At 51.9% G+C, this 19,281-nt stretch overlaps 1 protein-coding gene across 2 annotated transcripts in view; it reads left to right on the top strand.

Moving 5' to 3' along the window:
- The window catches only part of COL5A1 (collagen type V alpha 1 chain), a 135,310-nt gene that overhangs the window by 96,429 nt on the left and 19,600 nt on the right, over positions 1 to 19,281 (top strand). For both annotated transcript variants that reach the window (XM_040082973.1, XM_040082972.1), the window contains exons 28-49: positions 2 to 46; positions 697 to 750; positions 1,220 to 1,327; positions 1,717 to 1,770; positions 3,754 to 3,807; positions 7,893 to 7,937; positions 8,227 to 8,280; positions 9,265 to 9,309; positions 9,946 to 9,999; positions 10,539 to 10,592; positions 12,584 to 12,637; positions 14,512 to 14,619; positions 14,778 to 14,867; positions 14,952 to 15,005; positions 15,591 to 15,698; positions 16,859 to 16,966; positions 17,525 to 17,578; positions 18,279 to 18,332; positions 18,505 to 18,612; positions 18,729 to 18,782; positions 18,867 to 18,974; positions 19,103 to 19,156. In XM_040082973.1, coding sequence (XP_039938907.1) covers positions 2 to 46; positions 697 to 750; positions 1,220 to 1,327; positions 1,717 to 1,770; positions 3,754 to 3,807; positions 7,893 to 7,937; positions 8,227 to 8,280; positions 9,265 to 9,309; positions 9,946 to 9,999; positions 10,539 to 10,592; positions 12,584 to 12,637; positions 14,512 to 14,619; positions 14,778 to 14,867; positions 14,952 to 15,005; positions 15,591 to 15,698; positions 16,859 to 16,966; positions 17,525 to 17,578; positions 18,279 to 18,332; positions 18,505 to 18,612; positions 18,729 to 18,782; positions 18,867 to 18,974; positions 19,103 to 19,156 — 1,521 coding nt within the window. The remainder of the gene's footprint in view (position 1; positions 47 to 696; positions 751 to 1,219; positions 1,328 to 1,716; positions 1,771 to 3,753; positions 3,808 to 7,892; positions 7,938 to 8,226; positions 8,281 to 9,264; positions 9,310 to 9,945; positions 10,000 to 10,538; positions 10,593 to 12,583; positions 12,638 to 14,511; positions 14,620 to 14,777; positions 14,868 to 14,951; positions 15,006 to 15,590; positions 15,699 to 16,858; positions 16,967 to 17,524; positions 17,579 to 18,278; positions 18,333 to 18,504; positions 18,613 to 18,728; positions 18,783 to 18,866; positions 18,975 to 19,102; positions 19,157 to 19,281) is intronic.

Here is a 19,281-nt window from a genome sequence, read left to right as displayed (position 1 = left end):
GGGAGCAGATGGAGTTCGTGGGTTGAAGGGCACCAAGGGGGAGAAGGTGAGTTCAGTTTGGGTCGTGTTTCTGCCATTTGTGAGCGTTTTTGTGGGTGGATCCCACAGGATCTGCCCTGGGAAGTTTTCTCCTGGGCAAAGGGTTTTTCTTGGGATTAAAAAAAATGGGACTGAGCCCCTTTCCTTCGTTCCTGCCCCTCTGCATTCAGCAGCAAACGTGGCAGTTTGAGCTTGGGATCTCCCAAACTTTAGAACTTTCTGGGAAGTTTCTCCACTGCCTCTCAGGGATTAGCTGCAGGATGAGATGCATTATTGATTAATCTGCAATTAAACCTTCTCGGCTGAAGGAAACATTGCAGTGTCCTGGAGGCTGCCTGGGAGCCGGGTGTGAAGCCTCCTCTGCGAAAGTAAAACCAGTGATGATTAATTGATTCCCGTTGCTCACGTTGGGGCTGTTTGCAGTGCTGGCTCGCAGGCAGGGGGGATGCAGGGCACATTTGGGGTTCCCTGGGGTTTGGGGTGGGTTTCCATTCCTGTCTGTGCACTCCAAGGGCTCGGAGAAGGAAATGTGGGGACCTCAGCTTGTCCTCCCTGGACAAAAGAGGCTTGAGGAACTTTAATTCTTTTTTTTTTTTTCTTTTTTTTTTTTTCCCTCATCTGTACACTTTGGGTGCTTTTTCCCTTCTCTGTTTTTAGGGTGAAGATGGTTTCCCCGGCTTCAAAGGCGACATGGGCATCAAAGGAGATCGGGTGAGAGTCTGGGACCCGTGGGGACAATCCAGCAGCTCGGAGAGGGCTGTTCCAGCACCACCTCCTGCTCCCCTGGGTGACAAAGTGACCCTGCTGTCCCCTGTGCCACAATCCATGCCAACAGCTCGCGTTTCCCAATAATTCCCATAATTATCCTGCGGTTGCCCAGCTCAGCCCTCAATCCAGCACTTCCCAGGGCTTGCTTTGCACACCCAGCCAGTTTGGGAAGCGGGAGGAAGCTGAAGGAGCTGCAATCACAGCTACTGAGCACTGGTTTTGTGCAGATATTCCCAGCGTGGATGGGACAACACCTGGCTTTTGTGGGAATAAAACCCTGGAGCTTTGGCCACACTCCGCAGTCCAATCTCCCCCGAGCCTCCTGCTGAAGCCCAGCTTTCCCCCATGGAATATCCCTGGCAGCAAACACTGGAGCTGCCTGTCTAATTAACTCTTCTCTCGTAATTAACAGGGGGAAATTGGCCCCCCTGGCCCTCGGGGCGAGGATGGGCCCGAAGGTCCCAAAGGTCGCTCTGGCCCCAATGGAGATCCCGGTCCTCTTGGGCCTGCTGGAGAGAAGGTGAGCCCAGGGTGGGAATTCCGTGTCCTACTCTAAACCCCGCTATCTGGGGCTCTGGACAGCTTTAGGGGTGAAGAGGAGCTGTGGGAGTTCTGTGTGAGGGGAGGCAGGTTTAGGGCAGCCACATCGAGGCTTTGGTCCTTTTTGGGGTTATTTGTTTGGGTACAGATAAAAAAAATAAAAATCAGAGGGGAATGAACGGAGAGCTTGAAAGGTTAGTTTGAATAAATAAAACCCAAACCATTCTGAACTGGTTCACTCTGCATCTCCCCATCGGGATCCCCTAAAGCTTAATTCCACCCAAGTCCCACGTTCTCTGTTCCCCCTGCACCCGGCATCCCCCGTTCCTGCCCGCTCTGAAGTCTGACTCACTTTTCCTTGTATTCCAGGGAAAACTCGGAGTGCCAGGATTGCCTGGGTACCCGGGCAGGCAGGGCCCGAAGGTAACGGGAACGGGGAGATGGGATGGGATGGGATGGGATGGGATGGGATGAGATGGGATGGGATGGGATGGGATGGGATGGGATGGGATGGGATGGGGAGATTTGGGATGGGATGGATGGGATGGGATGGGATGGGATGGGATGGGATGGGATGGGATGGGATGGGATGGGATGGGATGGGATCCATGGCATGGGATGGGATGGGATGGGATGGGATGGGATGGGATGGGATGGGATGGGATGGGATGGGATGGGATGGGATGGGATGGGTGGGATGGGGTGGGATGGGTGGGATGGGATGGGATGGGATGGGATGGGATGGGATGGGATGGGATGGGATGGGATGGGATGGGATGGGTGGGATGGGAAGCCCAGGGACATGGCCCAGCTCCGCCCCCATTTGTGGGATGAGGTCCCTCCCTCCTTCCCGCTCATGCAGGACAAAAGCAGGGATGGACAAAACTGGCTGCCAGCCCTGAGCTGGTGGAATTCAGGAGCTGGTTGTGCCTGGCTTTGGTCCCAAAGTGGTGGGAAGAGCTGGAGGAGGGCTGGGATGTGCAGGGATGGATCCCAACAGGCTCCCTGGGAGCTTTCCTGCTGCTAGAAGGCATTACAGTCCTTCTCCTTGCATTAGGGTTTTTATCCTCCAAGGTAGCACTATCTAATTAATTAAGGAGGCTAGCTAATGACTCAGGGTTTTCCTGAAATGAAGAGAAAGCTGCCATTTGCATATTTGCAAACATCCTTTGTAGCTTCTCTCCACGCCCACCTCAGCTCTGGCCATTTCCAAGGTTTTTTTTTTTAATTAAAAAAAATGTGAATTCCACTCCATAGACTTAGGCTCCAGCCCAGTTTTCACATGCCCTGGAGGCTTTGGGAACTTCTGTTTTTGTTAACTTTTTTTGTAAGAATCGTATTTTATTATTCATGTTCACTGCTTAAAAGAAAAAAAACAAAAAAAACCCAAAACAACCCAGGCTTGTTTCATTCTGAAGACATAATTATCTGCAAGTGATTGTTTCCTGCTCATGGTGGGGCCGGTTTATTTTTTAATTTGCATTTTAAATCTGGAGTAAGGTTGGGGGCGTGGTTTTTTTTCTCATTTTCTTGGAGTAATCCATATTTTAAAAGCAGCAGCAGCAGCAATTCTCCAGGCACTGACATCAGAAAGGAACAAGGCAGGAGTTAAATTTTCATGTGCACCACAGTGACTTAGGAGCTAAAATCCCGAATCCTGCCTGGGCTCCCATCACAACCGTGCTCTTGGGTCTTTGCAGTGACTGCTGATGAGCCATGGAGATTTTTTTGTGTGTTGTTTTTGGAGAAAATTGAATTTCTGAGGTCACCCCAGGCCTGAGATGGTTTTGCTGTTGTTAGAGGTGATGCCTTGGGGAGGCTGAGCTGAAGCAGAGACTGGACAGAGCTGGAGAATAAAGCAGAGATTTGTTAAAAAGCCTGTAAGGACACACCTTGGGCAGGACAAGAGCCTGGCCAGGGACACACCCAAGGGGGACCCAAAATAGTCACAAAATGGTCACAAAATGGTCACAGAATGGTCACAAAATGGACAAAGGGTCACGAGGTCTCACATTTTCATATGTTTTGGTCCATTTGCACATTGGGGTTCAATTGTCCAATTCCAGCTCCAGGCTGTGAGGTCCCATCCTTGTTCCTCCCTCCAGCCACCCTTGTTTGTGCTTTTGGGGCTGAAAGTTGTCCTTGGTGTGCAGCAGGAACAGGATTTGTTTTGTGTCCCTGCTGTGTGCAGAGAGCTGAGTGACCCTGAGTGTGAGCTCAGAGCTGCACCTGGGCAGCACAGAACCCGAAATACAGCAAAGATAAAACTGAAGGCATCGTTTCAAGGTTCAAGGGACAGGGTCTGGGAGCTCTGGGGTCACTCCAGGCCGGTGGGTGCTCCTGGGGATGGTCTGAGCTGCCCCTGGCGTGTCCTGAGCCTCTCTCTCTGTTTGCTCTTCCCCCAAGGGCTCCATCGGCTTCCCAGGATTCCCAGGAGCCAACGGAGAGAAGGGCACACGGGTAAGAGCTGGTTTTTCCACGGATCTGTTTCTCTCCAAAGAGGTGTGGGCTTCACTCCATTGCTGGGCTGCTGCTCCAGAGGCTTTTCCGCTTAGGAATTGCCCAGAAAGGCTCATCCCAGGGTGAGGTTCCTGCTGCAGGACAGGAGGGTGCTGGTGATGGCACAGCCAGCAGCTTCCCAATTAAACCCCGGGAATTTTCCCCTCAGGATATTTTAAGAGGCTCCTCTGAACCTGAATCCTTCCCTTGCTGTCAGACTTTGCTCAGGGCACAAAGAGCTCTTTAATTAACAGTAATTATTAGAGATGGCTGAGTCTGCTCAGAAGCAGCCAGAGCCATCTCTCACCTAACTTGAAATTCTGAATGCATGGCTGAGAACACTCTCGGCGCTTTTAATAAGCTGCTCAAAATGCAGAGACACCCTGGAAATCAGGGGGTTTCATCCCCCAGCCTTGTCTCTGCCTCTCACCCCACCTCCAGAGCCTTCTCTCCAAATAGGGAGTGTCTAAATATACTGATTTATTTTATATCTGCTGCAGAACATGCTCGAATTAAAGGATTCAGAGTACAAACAAAGTCATTTTCTGCACCAGCTCCGGTCACAGTGACAGGAAGGGGGAGTGAGGACAGCAAGTGGAATTAGTTTCCTTTTTACTCTCATTTAAATAGAAATGACTTCTAACAGAAGGCTTTGAGAGGAGCCCAGCAAATATAAATCACTTTGCACTGCATTAATATCCTGCCACTGCAATTTGGGTTCTATCCACCCCCCCCCCTTTTTTTATTATTTCATTTCATTTGGAAATACAAATCCTCATCCTTCCCTCCGCTCTGGCTGGGCAGGAGTGGGGAGGCCAGGAAATTCAGCCTGGAATTCACTGGAATTCCCTGGAACTGCCCCCCTCCTTCTCTAATATCCAGCAATAAAGCCCCTGCGCTAGATTTTTGGGGGGTTTAGAACAGCAGGAGAGGGATGTGCTGCTTCGAATCCCCTGCACATCCAGGAATGATTTTATTCTGGGATGCAATCAAATCCATCTGGGGTGGGAAACTTTCCAGGGTGTGGAGCAGGTACCAGGAGCTGGGAATTTCTGAGGCTGGAACAAACGCTGAGAGGGGGTTAGGCTTGAATTTTGGCAATATCCAGCCTGAAAGGGTTTGGGGAGGGAGCAGATCTGATGGGGAAGGGGCCAGCTTCAGAACCAAGCCACGAGAAGAGAAGACAAAAAATCAGCACTTTCCTCACTTTTCTGCCAAATGAGCTTTGTGCCTTTAACGGGGTAGTGAGGATATTTAGTTACACCCTTGGCATGGCACACATCTCTTCAGTTCAGGAATTAGAAAAGGGTTTTTTAACCTTTCAAGAGTTGATTTGTTTTACGGTAATCCCAATATTTAATTTTTCTTTTTTAAATTTCGATGGGCGATTCGACCATTTCTACCATTTTATGCCCAATTCATCACCCCGCATTCACTTCATCAGTGTAGAGAGAGATTTTCATGGACAAATCTTCCCATTAGCAGCAGCAGCTCAGCTTGGAAATTTAAGAGTGGCAGAAATACTAATTTTCAGGAACAGCTTTGCCATCCATCTATATTTTATTTTTGCTCGCAAGTACCCCATTTGAAATAAGAGAAAAGCAATTATATACAGAATTACAGGCTGAGCTGGGGTCACTCTGCTCCAATCCTCATCTTAATTTAAGCCTTGTTGAGTCTGACTTGATAAATCCCCCTCTGCTTCTCCTAAGACCACTCAATTTGCTGGGTTTATGAGCGTGTTCACGTGGAGTCAAGAGGGAAAATTTCCAGGATTTTTCTCCTCCAGTTCCTTGTGGAATAACGCAATTCGCAGCTGCAACAACCCCAAATCATTTGTTTGTCTTTTCTTTGTCACGATGTTCCCATCTTGCTCTTCAGTTCCTTGGTTTGTGTGGCCAAAATCACGCAAATCCCACGTTTCTCTCCCAAAATGGAGCTCAGCTTTTTGGCTTGTTGCTTCAGCAGCACAAAGAGTCTTCCCAAGTTCTTAAATAATTTAAAAAAAAAAAAAAAGGTGAAAATCGAAGGTGGAAGGGCAGGACCTGCACAGGCAGCTGAATTCTGGTGCTGAGGTGCTGAACGTCCCCAAACACGAAAGTTCAGCTCATGGCTGTTCAGTTGTGCAAAAAAAAAAGGGCTGGAAAGGCAAAAATGGGGAGGGAAAAAAAGGGATGAAGATGATTAGAGGATGAGCCTGGGAAAATCGGGATTGCTGGAGGAGAGAAGCTTTGGGGTGAGTTCTGTGGCCTTCCAGAACTCGAAGGGAACCTGCAGGAAAGATGGAATAAAAGTATTTCAAGGGGCCTGGAGTGACTTTGGATGGGGCTTGGAGCAACCTGGGATGGTGGAAGTTGTCCCTGCCCTCGGGAATGTTTGGAATGAGCCGAGCTTTAAGGTCCCTTCCAACCCAAAGCAGCTTTTGATTCTCTGCTTGGTGCTTTTGGAGAATTCTGACCCACTAAAGCCCCCGAGAGCCGCTCATCACTGAGCCCATCCTCAGCTCCAGGTGGGCTCAGGGTCTTTTCAAGTCCTGCTCATGAAATCCAGAGTTAAACATGAATAATAAAACAGATTTCCCTGCTTGCCCAGCCTGACAGAGTCTGGGGCTTGTGGAGGTCCCCAAATCCAACTATTTCTTGGTGCGCCTCGAAAATAATCTGAATTTAGCCGCCTTCACATCAAAATCCTTGTTTGGAAAATACAGGTCTGTGTGCTTTTACAGGGAATATAAATTCCTTGCAACTGCACACGGGGCTGAATGCATGATTAACGATAGCAATAAGCAGGGAGAAATTCGGGCTTAAAAATAGAACTGTGGGAGAAGGAGAGGAGTGTGGGGGGCTACCTGAGGGGAGGCAGCACCCCCTGCTCCCCACCTGCTCCCAATTTGGCCTCCCAGAGCTAAAAAAAACCCCAGCTGGAGTACTTTAAAGTGAATTTTGTAATTAATTTAAGGGAAAAAAAAAAAATAAAAATGCCAGCAGGCTTTAATAAATGGAGCTGCAGAACAAGGAGGATTCAGCAGGACTAATTTTAGCAGCTGGAAGAAAGTTGATGGTGAAGTTTTCCAGCTCCTGTTTTATGTTCTGCTGGTTAATGAGTGTCAGAGCCGAGCAGGCAGCGCAGCGAGGTGATGGATTTGGGGCAGAAAATGGCAAAGGGATATTTTAAGCACCCAGTGCTCCTTCCACGGGAATCGAGGCTCCCTCTCCTTTCCTTTCTCAGGGGTTTGGTGCCGCGAACGCACTGCAGGTCCGAAGGGGCAAAGCCAAAACTCTCAGCGGGTTTTTTGGCCACTGACACCAGCCAAAACTGGGCTTTTGGGCCATTCCTGTCCGTTCAGGCACAGCTTAATGTGCCGCCAGATTCAGGTGCAGCAGGCTGTGCCTCTTCCACGGCAGGATTAATCCCGGTCCCCGTCGCGGGGAGCTGAGCGCAGCTGTCAGATCTCATGAGCTGCCGCCAAACAGCGCCTGTAATTCCTCGCTCCGCTCCGAGTTAGGGAAGACTTGTAAATATGTAGGGCAGCCGAGCTGGCCTGTGTGCAGGGAGGAGCTGCTCCCAGCAGGAATCTGCTCTCACACCTTCCAAATCCCGCAGCAACGCGAGGGAGCAGTGGGGTGAGGACGCTGCCCCACGTCAGGAGCGGGGATCAGTGGGGATAAAAGGGATTAAGGGTGTTGGGGTGGCGGAGCTGAAGAGTTTTCGGCTGGGTTTTTGGGTTGCTGCATGGTCTGAGGGGCTGGTCTCATCTTCAAAAGCATTCTGGGGTTTTAAAGGACTTTGGATGCTGCTGCTGGAGAGATTCATTCCCTCAGAGAGCAGGTGTTGTCTGGGTGTTGGGATCACTGTCCAGACCTGCCCAAGTGCTACAAACTCAAATAAATACAAGGATCGGGAGATGGAAGTGAACCTGCTGCTGACTTTGCCATGGCTGATGAGAGGCAGAGAGGTTCTGAGGCAGTTCTTGTGTGTGACAGGCTCTGCTGTGGGTTCGTTTGCCGTGGTGCCGGTTCCTAACCCCTTCTCCTTTCCCGTTCCAGGGCACTCCTGGCAAACCAGGTCCGAGGGGGCAGCGTGGGCCCACGGTAACGAGCCACTTCTTCATCCTTGTGCCTTCCCAAACCTCACCCTGGCCAAAAGGGAAACTGGGATGTGTTGGTGTCCTCACTGGGGGGGATCTGTCCTTCAGCAGCTGCAGCTGAGCCAGGGGGACGCAGACATGGGGCTGGGTCTCACCCCTGGACGTGCTTTAAATCTTCCTGGTGACTCTCCTGTCACCCCTTGCTGCTGCTGGCATGATCTGTTGACCCCAGGTAGCTCAGGTGCTTGGGGCAGCAGAAGGGCCTCAAATGTCACCTTCTGTGTCTTTCCAAGGGTCCACGTGGGGAAAGAGGCCCCAGGGGAAGCACTGGAAAACCTGGCCCGAAGGTAAGGCTTGGGGGAGCCTTTGGGGTCGTGTCCTGTAAGGCTTGGGGGAGCCTTTGGGGTCGTGTCCTGTAAGGCTTGGGGGAGCCTTTGGGGTCGTGTCCTGTAAGGCTTGGGGGGGCCTTTGGGGTCGTGTCCTAAGCAGTGTTGGTGTAGAGAGCATCTGGTTCATCACCCTCCACCTCCATCCTTTCCTTTTCCACTGGATTTGGAAAGCTGAGCCCTCCCAAGGTTCATTCCTGGCTCAAGGGCTCCTAGCCCGACTGCAAAATACGTGCCCAGGTTCTGTAAATGTCAGTGTGGTAAAGGAATTGTTCTGTAAATGTGTTGGCCCAGGAGCCAGCAGGACTTTCCGTCACAACCCCAACATCAGTGCAACCCTACAGCCCCTAAACCTCACCTAACCCCTCGGTTTTGGGATTTCAATAGAGTTTAAACCGCCTTGGAGCCCTCAGGCTGTGCTGTAGGTGAGGGGATGTGGTGCTGGTGGTCTCCAGAGCCTGGCTGAGCCATTTTTGCCTTCCCACCGCTGAGCCAAGCAAAACTTGGGATTTTTTCACCCAGCCAGCCCAGAGGCACTGACTGATCACCTGAGCACTGATCCCCAGGCTTGAAGGAAGCGAAGCTTTTGTAGTGAGACATTGTCACCACGCTGCTGCCAGATCTAAAACCAAACCTCTCTTTGTGCTGGCACGAGTTCTGGACACATCCCTCCTCCTCAGGGTGGCATTTGTCTCTCCGAGGGAGGCCACGGTGTGACGGAAATATCCCAATCCCCCCTGGATCTGTATGAAGGGATGTGGGGGGAACAAGCAGCTGCTCATTTGTCACTGGCTGCTGCTCCTGCCACAGAATTATTATTAGAGAGGGCTGGGGGAGTTGCTGGGGTGTGGTGTCACCGTGGGCTTGGTGCTGTCTGAAGCTTTGATGCTGATTTGGGGATTTTTTTTTTTTTAAATGTTCTCTTGTTTTCCTTCTTCCCAAAAGGGCAACTCTGGTGGTGACGGCCCCCCTGGTCCTCCTGGAGAAAGGGTAAGACGAGCTGAGGGGTAAAGCAGGACTCAGCTCTGGCAGGGGTGGGGTGGCAGGGCTGAGGGGTTTTTGGCGAGGAGGATCCTCCTGGGTGCCCTGTTGGCAGAGAGGAGTGGGCAGGAGCCAGGATGAAGCTCAGCAGAAGGAAAGAAGGAAAATTCTGGTTAGAGCTCCAAGGTGAAATGGTGTGGAGAGAGGTCCCCCAGGCACCTCCAGCCCTTAGGTCCTGTCTGAGCTCTCCAGGGCAGGCTCGGGTGGGACTTGGGGTGTCCTGTGGAAGCATCACTCGTGGGACAAGGGAGAAGTCACCCCTGGCTGAATGCACCCAGAATTTCAGGCAGTTTCTGGAGCCTGTTGTTCTCTAGTACCTCCTGCTGCTTCCTCCAGACCACAGTCAGGTGGGAAATCCTGAAACAACAGGACTTTCATGATTTTAGCCTCAATTTCTGTTTTTTTTTTTTTTTTTTTCCTCCCTGACTGGGTTTTGTTCTGTTTGTAATTTTTTTTCTACACCATCACCCAGCTTTTGGCTTTCCAGATCTTTGTGCTTACCTGCTGCTCACACAGAGGTATAATATTCCACATCAAGCGTTCCAGGTTCCTTAACCGAGTTCTCTGGCTTGTCTTTCATCCCAGGGACCGCCAGGGCCCCAAGGACCGACTGGATTTCCTGGACCAAAAGGCCCCCCTGTAAGTAACTCAATCCCTGGGACATCCAAAGGAATGATCCAGTCTTTCCCAGCCGGCCTGAGCTGATTCCCTGACGGGTGGTGACGTTCCCAGTAAAAGGCATTACTGACACATGCTGATAACAACCCGACGGTTTCAGATTTTAAATAGCAGAGTAAATTGCAGCTGATTATAAACGTTCATTTCCTACTGACTCAGGATCTCTGGGATCTTTTCGTGGTTGCTCTGTGCTTTATTTTCCCTCTGTGGACATGGAGGACAGCACAGCACTGCTGTCTCTGCAGTTGTTTTACGTTGTGTGTGGGGGGAATCTCAGAAATGGTTTTGGAGGAGATTTCCTGAGTGTGGTGAGCAGCTCCCATAAGATAAATCCTTTGGGAGACGTGCAGGAAAGGGGTGCAGCTTTTAGGGGTCCTGCACCTCCATTTCCCTGTGAAACAGCTGGGAACTGGGGCCAGCAGGGCTGATCCAATCCCCGTCACAGTTTCATCACCGAGCTCTTGGTGATGCTGCTTCTCCCCTTGCTTTTTCTGCCACAGGGTCCTCCTGGGAAGGATGGATTGCCCGGGCACCCTGGACAGAGAGGAGAAACTGTAAGTAGCCAAAAAATCTTGGACTGGTCATCACTGCAGAGCCTCATTTCGCTTTCCCTAAACCCTCCTGTGCTGCTGGGAGGTGCAGCCCCACGCTGGGATTGTCTGTGTCTCTCCAGCTGCTCGGGGAGGTCTGTGGGAAGGAGCCCATTTTTTTCCCCCACTGCTTTCCCCAGCAAATGAGCATTAGAAGGGTTTTGCGCATCGTGCGTTTTTTCCCCTCAGCTTATCACACGATTTAATTAACTTGCCTGGCATTTGCTAAGCGGGGCAGTGCAAACACTGCTCTGCACCAGAGATTTATTTACACGCCGTAAGAGTGATTTGAAAACAAGGGGTTCGAGGCGTTTTTGAGCCAAGTCGGGATTAATTTAAAGGTGAGGAGTTTTCACCTGCCAGAGCCTGACTGACACTGAGCCTTCCTTGAGTTTTCCATGACACCCAAGGACACCTCCAGCCAAGGTGGAGGGAGCAATGAGAGCTTTGACAGCATCTGCTGTCGTCAGCTGCTGAGACTGGAATCAAAGGCATCAACCTCCAAGTCTGCCAGAACAAATGGAGAATGGTCTTTTAATTATTTTGGGGTCTGAAAGCTCTCCCTAATAGCTTTCCTTAATTTGCCTCTCCCAGGAAACAGAATCTCTGTCAACCTGTGCCATCAGCCTTGCAGAGATCACTTTCCCCTGCAGCCCCAGCCAGCAGAAGTCCCTTTTCATTTTGTCCCCTTTTCCCCTCACAGTTCCAAAAAAGCAAGGAGAGAAGCATAAAAATGAATTAAATGCTCTTTCTACATCAGCAGCCTGGTCAGCGCAGTGTATCTTCGTGCAAGATTGAAATCTCTGTGTCAAACACTTCCCCTTATTTAAGTTCCCACTCAGCAGCAAATGGGCACGCTGAGATACTTGGCCTTGTTAGATTTGCAGAGATTGGCTCTAAAAAAACCGTGACAGATTCTAAAACCTGTGTGCCCGAGGCTCAAACAGTACAAAAAGAAACCTCTTCCTTCAGGTTAATAAGGAAAGCCCTGCACAGAAATCGTCTAAATATTTGCCTGTGATAAGAGTTTAAATTGTACCCTCGTTTCCCGAGGATATTTTGCCATTTCCCCATCAGTGGCAGGATATTTTCTGATCTGCAGGCAGCCAGAATAGCATGGAGGAGTTATTTAAGCATGACAGGCTGGCGCTGGCATGGGATTTATCTGATCCTCTTTTGTGGCGACTGCGAAATAGCCCGTGTGCCCTAAATGCCATTCCTCGGGCTTGTCAGCAGGCTGGAGTAACAACCGTAATTAATGTGCTTTTTAAGGGGTAGCCTGGGAGAGCCAAACAATTGCAGTGGTGAGAGTTCCTCGTTGTCGCTCTTCAAAATGCCGTTGGAAGGAGCTGTCACGGAGACTTGGCCGCTCGTCGGCCTTTGGAGATGAACACGGCTGTGGTTCCTTTCAGCAAACGTTGATGGGGGAGATAAAAGCTCCGCTCAGCCCCCACGGGTTGTGGTGCTGCGCCTGAGCTTCTGGGAGCTGAGCTGAGACACAGCCGAGCCTAACCCAGCACCAGAACGGGGAGCAGCATAAGGGAAATAGCTTTTAAGAATTGCTCAGCGTGAAGAAATTCACGCTGCTTTTTTTAATAGCCATTTAATAGCCATTAGTGGCATTTTTAATTGCCATTCCCTCTATGGTTTTATGAGCGTGACAGATTTTTATATTCATGTGTATATATGTATGGCCAAACCACATCAGCTCCATCCAAACAGCAGGGCTGAGCTTTGAGAATCCCTCCTTCCTCCTCCGTTTCACCCTTTATAAATGTACAAAGACTTTTTTTTTCCCCCCCGCTTTCTGTTTGATTTCTTATTTCCTTTTCCTTCGGGTGCCCACCCTGGTCGGGGGTTTCACCGGGAGAGGAGCAGCTGGTGGCAGTGTGACCCTCACAGGAGGAGTCCTTGGCAGAAGTGTCACCTCTTTGTCTTTTCCCTTTCTCTCACAGGGTTTCCAAGGCAAGACTGGCCCTCCAGGCCCCCCTGGTGTCGTCGGCCCTCAGGTAAGAGGCGAATTCTCACCCCTGCTCACCCAGCTGGCCTTGGAGCTGCTTGTGCAGCAGGGACTCCTTGCCCAGGGAAGGCAAAGCCTTTGTCAGGTGGCTCTGAAATTCCTGAGGCAGGTGTGAAATGCCCCCATGGCCCCAGGTCACCTTGCTGAGGGGTCGGGAAGGGGTTTAGACAAAGGTAAAGAAGGTGGTTCCTGAGAGCTCAGCACAACCAACCTGGTGTAAAACAGGTGTAGGGTGAGAAACCAGGAAAAAACCCCACAAAGCAGCTAAAACCCAAAACCCAGCTGGAAAATACAACCCAGCTCAAGGACCCTACGCAGACACGAGATCTCCAAGGGCTGTGCAGCTGCTGGTGGTGGTCAGGGCAGAGCAAACGTGATGCTGCAGTGCTCTTCCATGTCCCTGTGAGGAAAAGCCCTCTTCATCCGAGGTGCTGCCAGGTTCTGGTTCTCTTGCAGTCACCACGAGCTCTGCAATCTGGGAACAGGCACGAGCGCAGCTTGCACTGAGCAGGGTCCAGCCTTCTTCCCTGGGCTGCTGGGGAGCAGCTCTTTAATTAGAAAGCAATTAATTTGTCCTCTTCAATGACACCATAAAGTCCCCGATTTGTAAATTCCCTGATTAGGGGCAATTCCCTGTGTGTGTGTGTGTGTCTTCTCAAGTGCAAGTTGGCTTCGGTGCTGATTTCAGCGGGGCTCCGCTGCGATGTGTGGCTGCAGAGCGAGCTCTGCGTGCTCTGAGTGCCCTCCCCGCAGCAGGACACGAGTTACAGCCCTGTCCCCAAAGCCACCAAGGCGCAGGGACACGGTGGGTTTGCGCAGGTGGCTTTTGTCCTCCCAGAAACGGTCCTCTGGGGAGCCCCGTGTGACACTGTGTGACACTGTGTGACACTGTGTGACACTGTGTGACACTTGTCACCCTGAGTGCCCTCGGAGGGCACGGAGGAAGCAAGCCGGTGATTGCCAGGGAGTACGAGCTTCATGCATTATTTATGCCCCATCCCAGCAGGAATCAGCAGCCTTGGAGAGTGCTTAGGAAGTTTTCAATTAGAAAGGAACAGCTAAACGTGATAGCTGTAGTGTTATCATCTCCTCTGGGTGCTCCCAAGGGTGATGTTGGCCGCTTCCAGAGCAAGGTGCCTGTAGATGCCAGAGGGGGAATCTCTCCAGGGATTGCTGGTGGCACTGAAAGGCACCTCCTCCATCCCGTTGCACCCAAAGGACTGTTAGGTTTTAATCTTTTTGCCAGGGTCGGGATCAAATGCTCGAGATTGTCTCAGATGTTTACTAATTCTTATCTACGTTACAGTCTCACAAGCTGTGAGTTCTACCACACTTCTAGATAGCAAAGTAAAAACGGAGCCCATCCTTCTCTCTACAAGGCCTGCTAAGGATAAACTGTCCAATTAAGAAATGACACGTAAATTATCTTTTCTTTTAACCCAATAACCAACCACCCGGGGCCCGCAACATGGACTTTTCTACCCGGTTACAAAACACCACCCAGATCCATGAAGCAGAAGATGAAAAAGGACTCAGCCTATGCCCTAAATCCTCCATCTTGCTTTATGTATATTACTATATTCTAAAACCTTCAACTCTGAGTTTTCCACCCTGTGATATCACACACTTCCATCCAAACCCCACACCCACAATCCCAGCGCTGTCACACAATTTTGGGACCCTTCTCCACGGCCTCAGGTCATTGCGGTGTTTGCCTGGGGGTCAGCTCCTGTGAGCTCAGAAATCCTGGAAATCTCCGTTCCCAGGGTTCCAACAAGGACTAAACTGACACCCTGCACTTTTTCCCCCCTCGACTGTTCTGCCAGCACCCACCCCGTTTTCTCTGACTGGTTTTTTTTCCAGGGTCCAACTGGTGAGACCGGGCCCATGGGCGAGCGGGGCCACCCGGGCCCCCCGGGACCCCCAGGTGAACAGGGCCTTCCTGGCCTCACTGGAAAAGAAGGCACCAAGGTAGGGACTGGAATTCGCCCTCCTCGCTGCCTGTCCCTCCCTGGGGATGGAGAGGGTGATTCAGGAGAGAAATGAAGCTTTTCATCCCGGCTGGAGGAGAGGAGCTGGGCCTCTGTGGGATGTGCGAGGTGCTCAGCTCCTTGTCCGTGTCCTTGCAGGGGGATCCTGGTCCTGCTGGCCTCCCTGGGAAGGACGGTCCCCCCGGACTGAGAGGATTCCCTGGAGAACGTGGCCTCCCCGGCCCCATTGTGAGTAGAGGCTCCTCCAGCTGGAGAATTCCCAGCCCCTCCGCTTCTCCACCTCCCCAGATGACTTTGGTTTCCTTCCTGCAGGGTTCTCCGGGGCTGAAAGGCAACGAAGGTCCCCCAGGCCCTCCAGGCCCAGCCGTGAGTATCCCTGTCCTTGCAGGCCCCACCGTTTACAGGCTTGGCAGGGCCAGGCCGGGGGCAGTCACAGCTCCAGGCTTTATCCCCGTTTTCCTGACGACTCCCGGGATGTCCCTTTACGAGCCACGCGTGTAACGACTCAGTGACTTTGTGGGCTCAGCTGCGGACGTACGTGAGAGGCTGAGGGAACTGCAGGGGCTCAGGACATCCAGGATTTTGCTTCTAATCCACCTGCTTTCCCTCTGGAGATCCCTGCTCAGGGCCACCCTCCTGGAAGGAACCATTAATCATCCAACCCTCCCTGCTGGCTGTGCAGTGGTTCATGCTCTTGTTCCAGGCTGTTTATGTGTCCCCAGGAACTGAGCTCTCTGCACCATCCAGAGGGGAATCCAGCCCTTCCAGGGATTTTAATTCAAAAAGCCGACCTGCAGGGCCCCTTAGGCTGGTGGTACCCGCTCGTCACGTGGCAGTTATCCCATGAAACGTGCACAAACGTGGATGAAGAGCTTGGATTTCTCTCAGTCGGGGTGTGGGTGAAGCTGGACACTGCAATTGATGCTCCTTTCCTCCTCCTCCTCCCAACAGGGCTCTCCTGGGGAGCGTGGCCCTGCGGGATCAGCTGGCCCCATAGGATTGCCAGGGAGACCTGGCCCCCAGGGACCTCCAGGACCTGCAGGGGAAAAGGGAGCTCCAGTAAGTACCAGCAGGAAGATGGACACTTGTGGGACAGCTGGAGATGCGTGCAGTAGGGAGCTGAGTGTGGGACCTGTCCTGGGGGAGATTTAAATCATAAAGAATAAGGAATTCAATGAGGAAGGCATTCAATTAGAGAGCAATTCCCTCACCTTGAGCACATCAAACCACTGAGTGTCAGCTGTTGGTGACACCCCTGCTGTCAAGCGTGGCTGTGACCCCAGGGACCGAGGTGTCCTCAGGCAACGAGAAGGCCTGGGGGCTGAAAAGGTGACACAGCCTGTGTCACCTCCTGGTGACAAACAGCCAAAGGCCAGGCCTGTGGGCACAGAACTGAGCCAGAGGTGGCTTTGGTGATGTCAGGCTGCTCTGGTGGTGGTTGATTGTTATCAGAATTGTAGTTTGTTAGAAATTCCAGCAGCTAATCCAGAGGCGAGAATTTCCCGGTGAATCAGTTTTAGGAACATCTGTCCTGCTGAGTACCTGCACTGATGTGTCAGCCAGGGCAGGGATGAATAGGCAATTTATGTGGCATCTAATTTATTTAGAGGAGAGCGCCCAGGATTCGGATGCAATTCAATCATGGACAGAAAGTGGAAAATACTCACTGTTCAGTTCCTGTAAACAAACAAATTTGATTGAAGGCTCCTGCTCAAAGGAGTACAAGTGGATGTTGATGCAGAAATTGTTTTATTCACTTCAGGTGGTTTTATTTGCCCAGAATCTCAGGATGGGCCTCCTGAGAACCCCCCTTAGGCAGGGGTCAGCCAGGGAGGGAGCAGCAGCGAGTGCTGGGGCAGCCAGGATCAGAATCAGCAAAAAACTGGCTCGTGGGAGTGAAAATTACTTGGGGACTTGTTTGTCATCCAGACAGAGATGGCAGAGGGTTCAGATTAAATCAGATTATGTTGCCGTAGCGCTGAAATTGCAGCTGTGATCTGGGTATTCACTGTTTACATTTGTTTGTTCTTTTCATTATCCCTCAAGACAGAAGTTTTGTTTCAGGCAAGGAGTTTCCAGATGAAATATCAGCTGGAACCGGCCTTGGTGCTGCTGTCCATCCAGCCAGGAGTTATTAGCAGCTGAAATAAAACCTTAATGAGCTGTAATGGTTCTGTTGGAGAGCTCTGGGTGTGACCCGGCTGTTTTTCTGCTTCCAGGGGGAGAAGGGTCCCCAGGGACCGGCTGGCCGGGATGGCATCCAGGGCCCCGTGGGACTGCCGGGCCCAGCGGGTCCTGTGGGACCTCCTGGAGAGGATGGAGACAAGGTGGGGACAGCTGCTGCTGCCTGGGGTCACTCTGGCAAGGAACTGGGCAACGTTTCCACCGTGGTGCATCCCGCAGTTGGGTGGGACGTGGTGCTGGAGGACTTTTACGGAGCTCACAGTCCCGTGGGATGAGTGTGCTCTTCCAGCCACAGAATTCCCTGAAATCCAGTTTGCCTCCCCCCCAAGCCCGTGCCCACAGATGCAGCCTCTCCAAATTAGTTCCCTTTGCCCCCTCTCTCATGTAGCCTCTCTGGAGCACAGGATTCCCAGGAAATTCCCAGGAAATTCCCAGGAAACATCAGCTGGGACAAATCCCCGGTGCCTGCTCAAAGGGTCTGCGAGACGCAGCTTCTTGCGCGGCGTGGCTGCCAAGGAATTGTAGGGTGGAAAAGGGTCTGGCTGCACCTGGGGTGGCCAAACCTCTGGAATGATCCAGCCCACTCCGGCGTGCCCCTGTGGGATTTGTGATGAGGATGCAGCCACGCAGGATGCTGGGATGTGGAAGTGGTGGGGGATTAATTGGATTGATTAACGTGGTTGTCCCTTTACTCCTGGCAGGGTGAGATCGGGGAGCCTGGACAGAAGGGCAGCAAAGGTGACAAGGGGGAGCAGGTGAGTGCAGGGGACTCTGCTGGAGCTGCTCCTCTTGAGCGTGGATCGTTGTGTGACTTGCTGGAAATAGAAATGAAATTTATATCGTTTTCTAATGTTGATTCATCTTCTCTGCTTCATCAGATACCCACATGATGTAAAAAAAAAAGAGTGAGAGCCTCAAGTGGGAGCCTCCAGCTCCCAGGAACACTGAGATATTTCCACATCACCCACTTAGCATGGAAATATCTGTGAAACATGAGCAGTGTTGCCATCAAAGTTGGGTCTTTGGCTGAAGTTCCCTTTCTGATTTAGTTGAAGATGTCTCTGCTCATGACAGAGGGGTGGACCAGGAGATTTTTAAAGGTCCCTTCCAATCCAACCATCCTGTAATCCTGTGGTAATTCCAGTTCCACACCTGTTACGTGCAGCCCAAAGCCTGAGGAGCAGGAGTTACCCAGGAGTTGGGGCTGAACTCTTCCATTGCTTTGGTGCAGCAGAAATGTGTTTGGGTGTGTCTGCTCCCCGCTGGCACCAGGGCTGAAGGGTGCTGGGGTGTCCAGGGGCACTTCTGGCCCTGTTCTCCATCTCTCTTTTGGGAATTAATGTGATTTTAAAGGAGAGTGTGCAGAAGGAATTCAGGAATTCAGAAGGAATTCACCTTTTCCAGGTGAATTTGTCACTCTGCCCCTAACACTGGTATTTCTTATTTTTGTGACAGGGTCCCCCAGGCCCCACCGGTCCCCAGGGTCCGATCGGTCAGCCTGGCCCAGCTGTGAGTATTGCCCCTTATTAGCAGAAATCCCTTTTTGTTCCCCCCAAAAAAAAGCCTCCAGGGAAGCACTGGCAGGATTCCTGCCTGGCACTGCTGCTGCCCAACACGAGCAGGGGGTGGTGGGATGGGGTTTGTCTGTCTGTCCTGGGCTGTCCAGAGCCTTTCCTTGTAGGGAGCCGATGGAGAGCCCGGGCCCCGAGGACAGCAGGGCCTCTTCGGTCAGAAGGGTGACGAAGGACCCCGAGGTTTCCCCGGTCCCCCCGGCCCCGTGGGCTTGCAGGTAAATTTGCAGCATCCAGGGAGGGTTTAGGGTGATGAGAGCTGAGATGTTCACAGCTAAAATCCGTCCTCTGCAGGATCAGATTCAATAAAATTCATAAAATTCAACCTCCACAGGGCCTGCCCGGACCACCTGGGGAGAAGGGAGAGACAGGTGACGTTGGGCAGATGGTAAGGGGCTTACGCATTTCTTTGTTCCCCTCACTGGCATTGCCCTGAGAAACCCATCTGAAATTTGTCCTCCTTTTCTCTCAGGGTCCGCCAGGCCCGCCAGGACCCAGAGGTCCCTCCGGGCCACCGGGAGCAGACGGTCCACAGGGTCCTCCTGGAGGAATAGGAAATCCTGGTGCAGTTGGAGAGAAGGTAAAACGCCCGGACCAGCCTGAAGCAGGAGTTTGCTGCAGCACTCGTGCAGTGGCTTTGCTGTGCCAGCAGAAAACTCGTCCCCCTGCAGAAATGTGAATATTCCCACCCTTTTTTCCCCTGTGCAGGGCGAACCTGGGGAATCTGGTGAGCCTGGTCTCCCTGGCGAGGTTGGACTGCCGGTAAGTGCCTGCTGGGAGAGGCGTGGATGTGCTGGAGAGGCGTGGATGTGGATGGGACAGCAGGGACTGAACCAGCCCTGTCCTGGATTTGGGAACTGATGACACATTGCCACGTTCCTGGGTAT

Source organism: Hirundo rustica, chromosome 20 (assembly GCF_015227805.2).
Source record: "Hirundo rustica isolate bHirRus1 chromosome 20, bHirRus1.pri.v3, whole genome shotgun sequence".
Lineage (NCBI taxonomy): Eukaryota > Metazoa > Chordata > Aves > Passeriformes > Hirundinidae > Hirundo > Hirundo rustica.
This window is presented reverse-complemented; position numbering and strand designations above follow the sequence as displayed.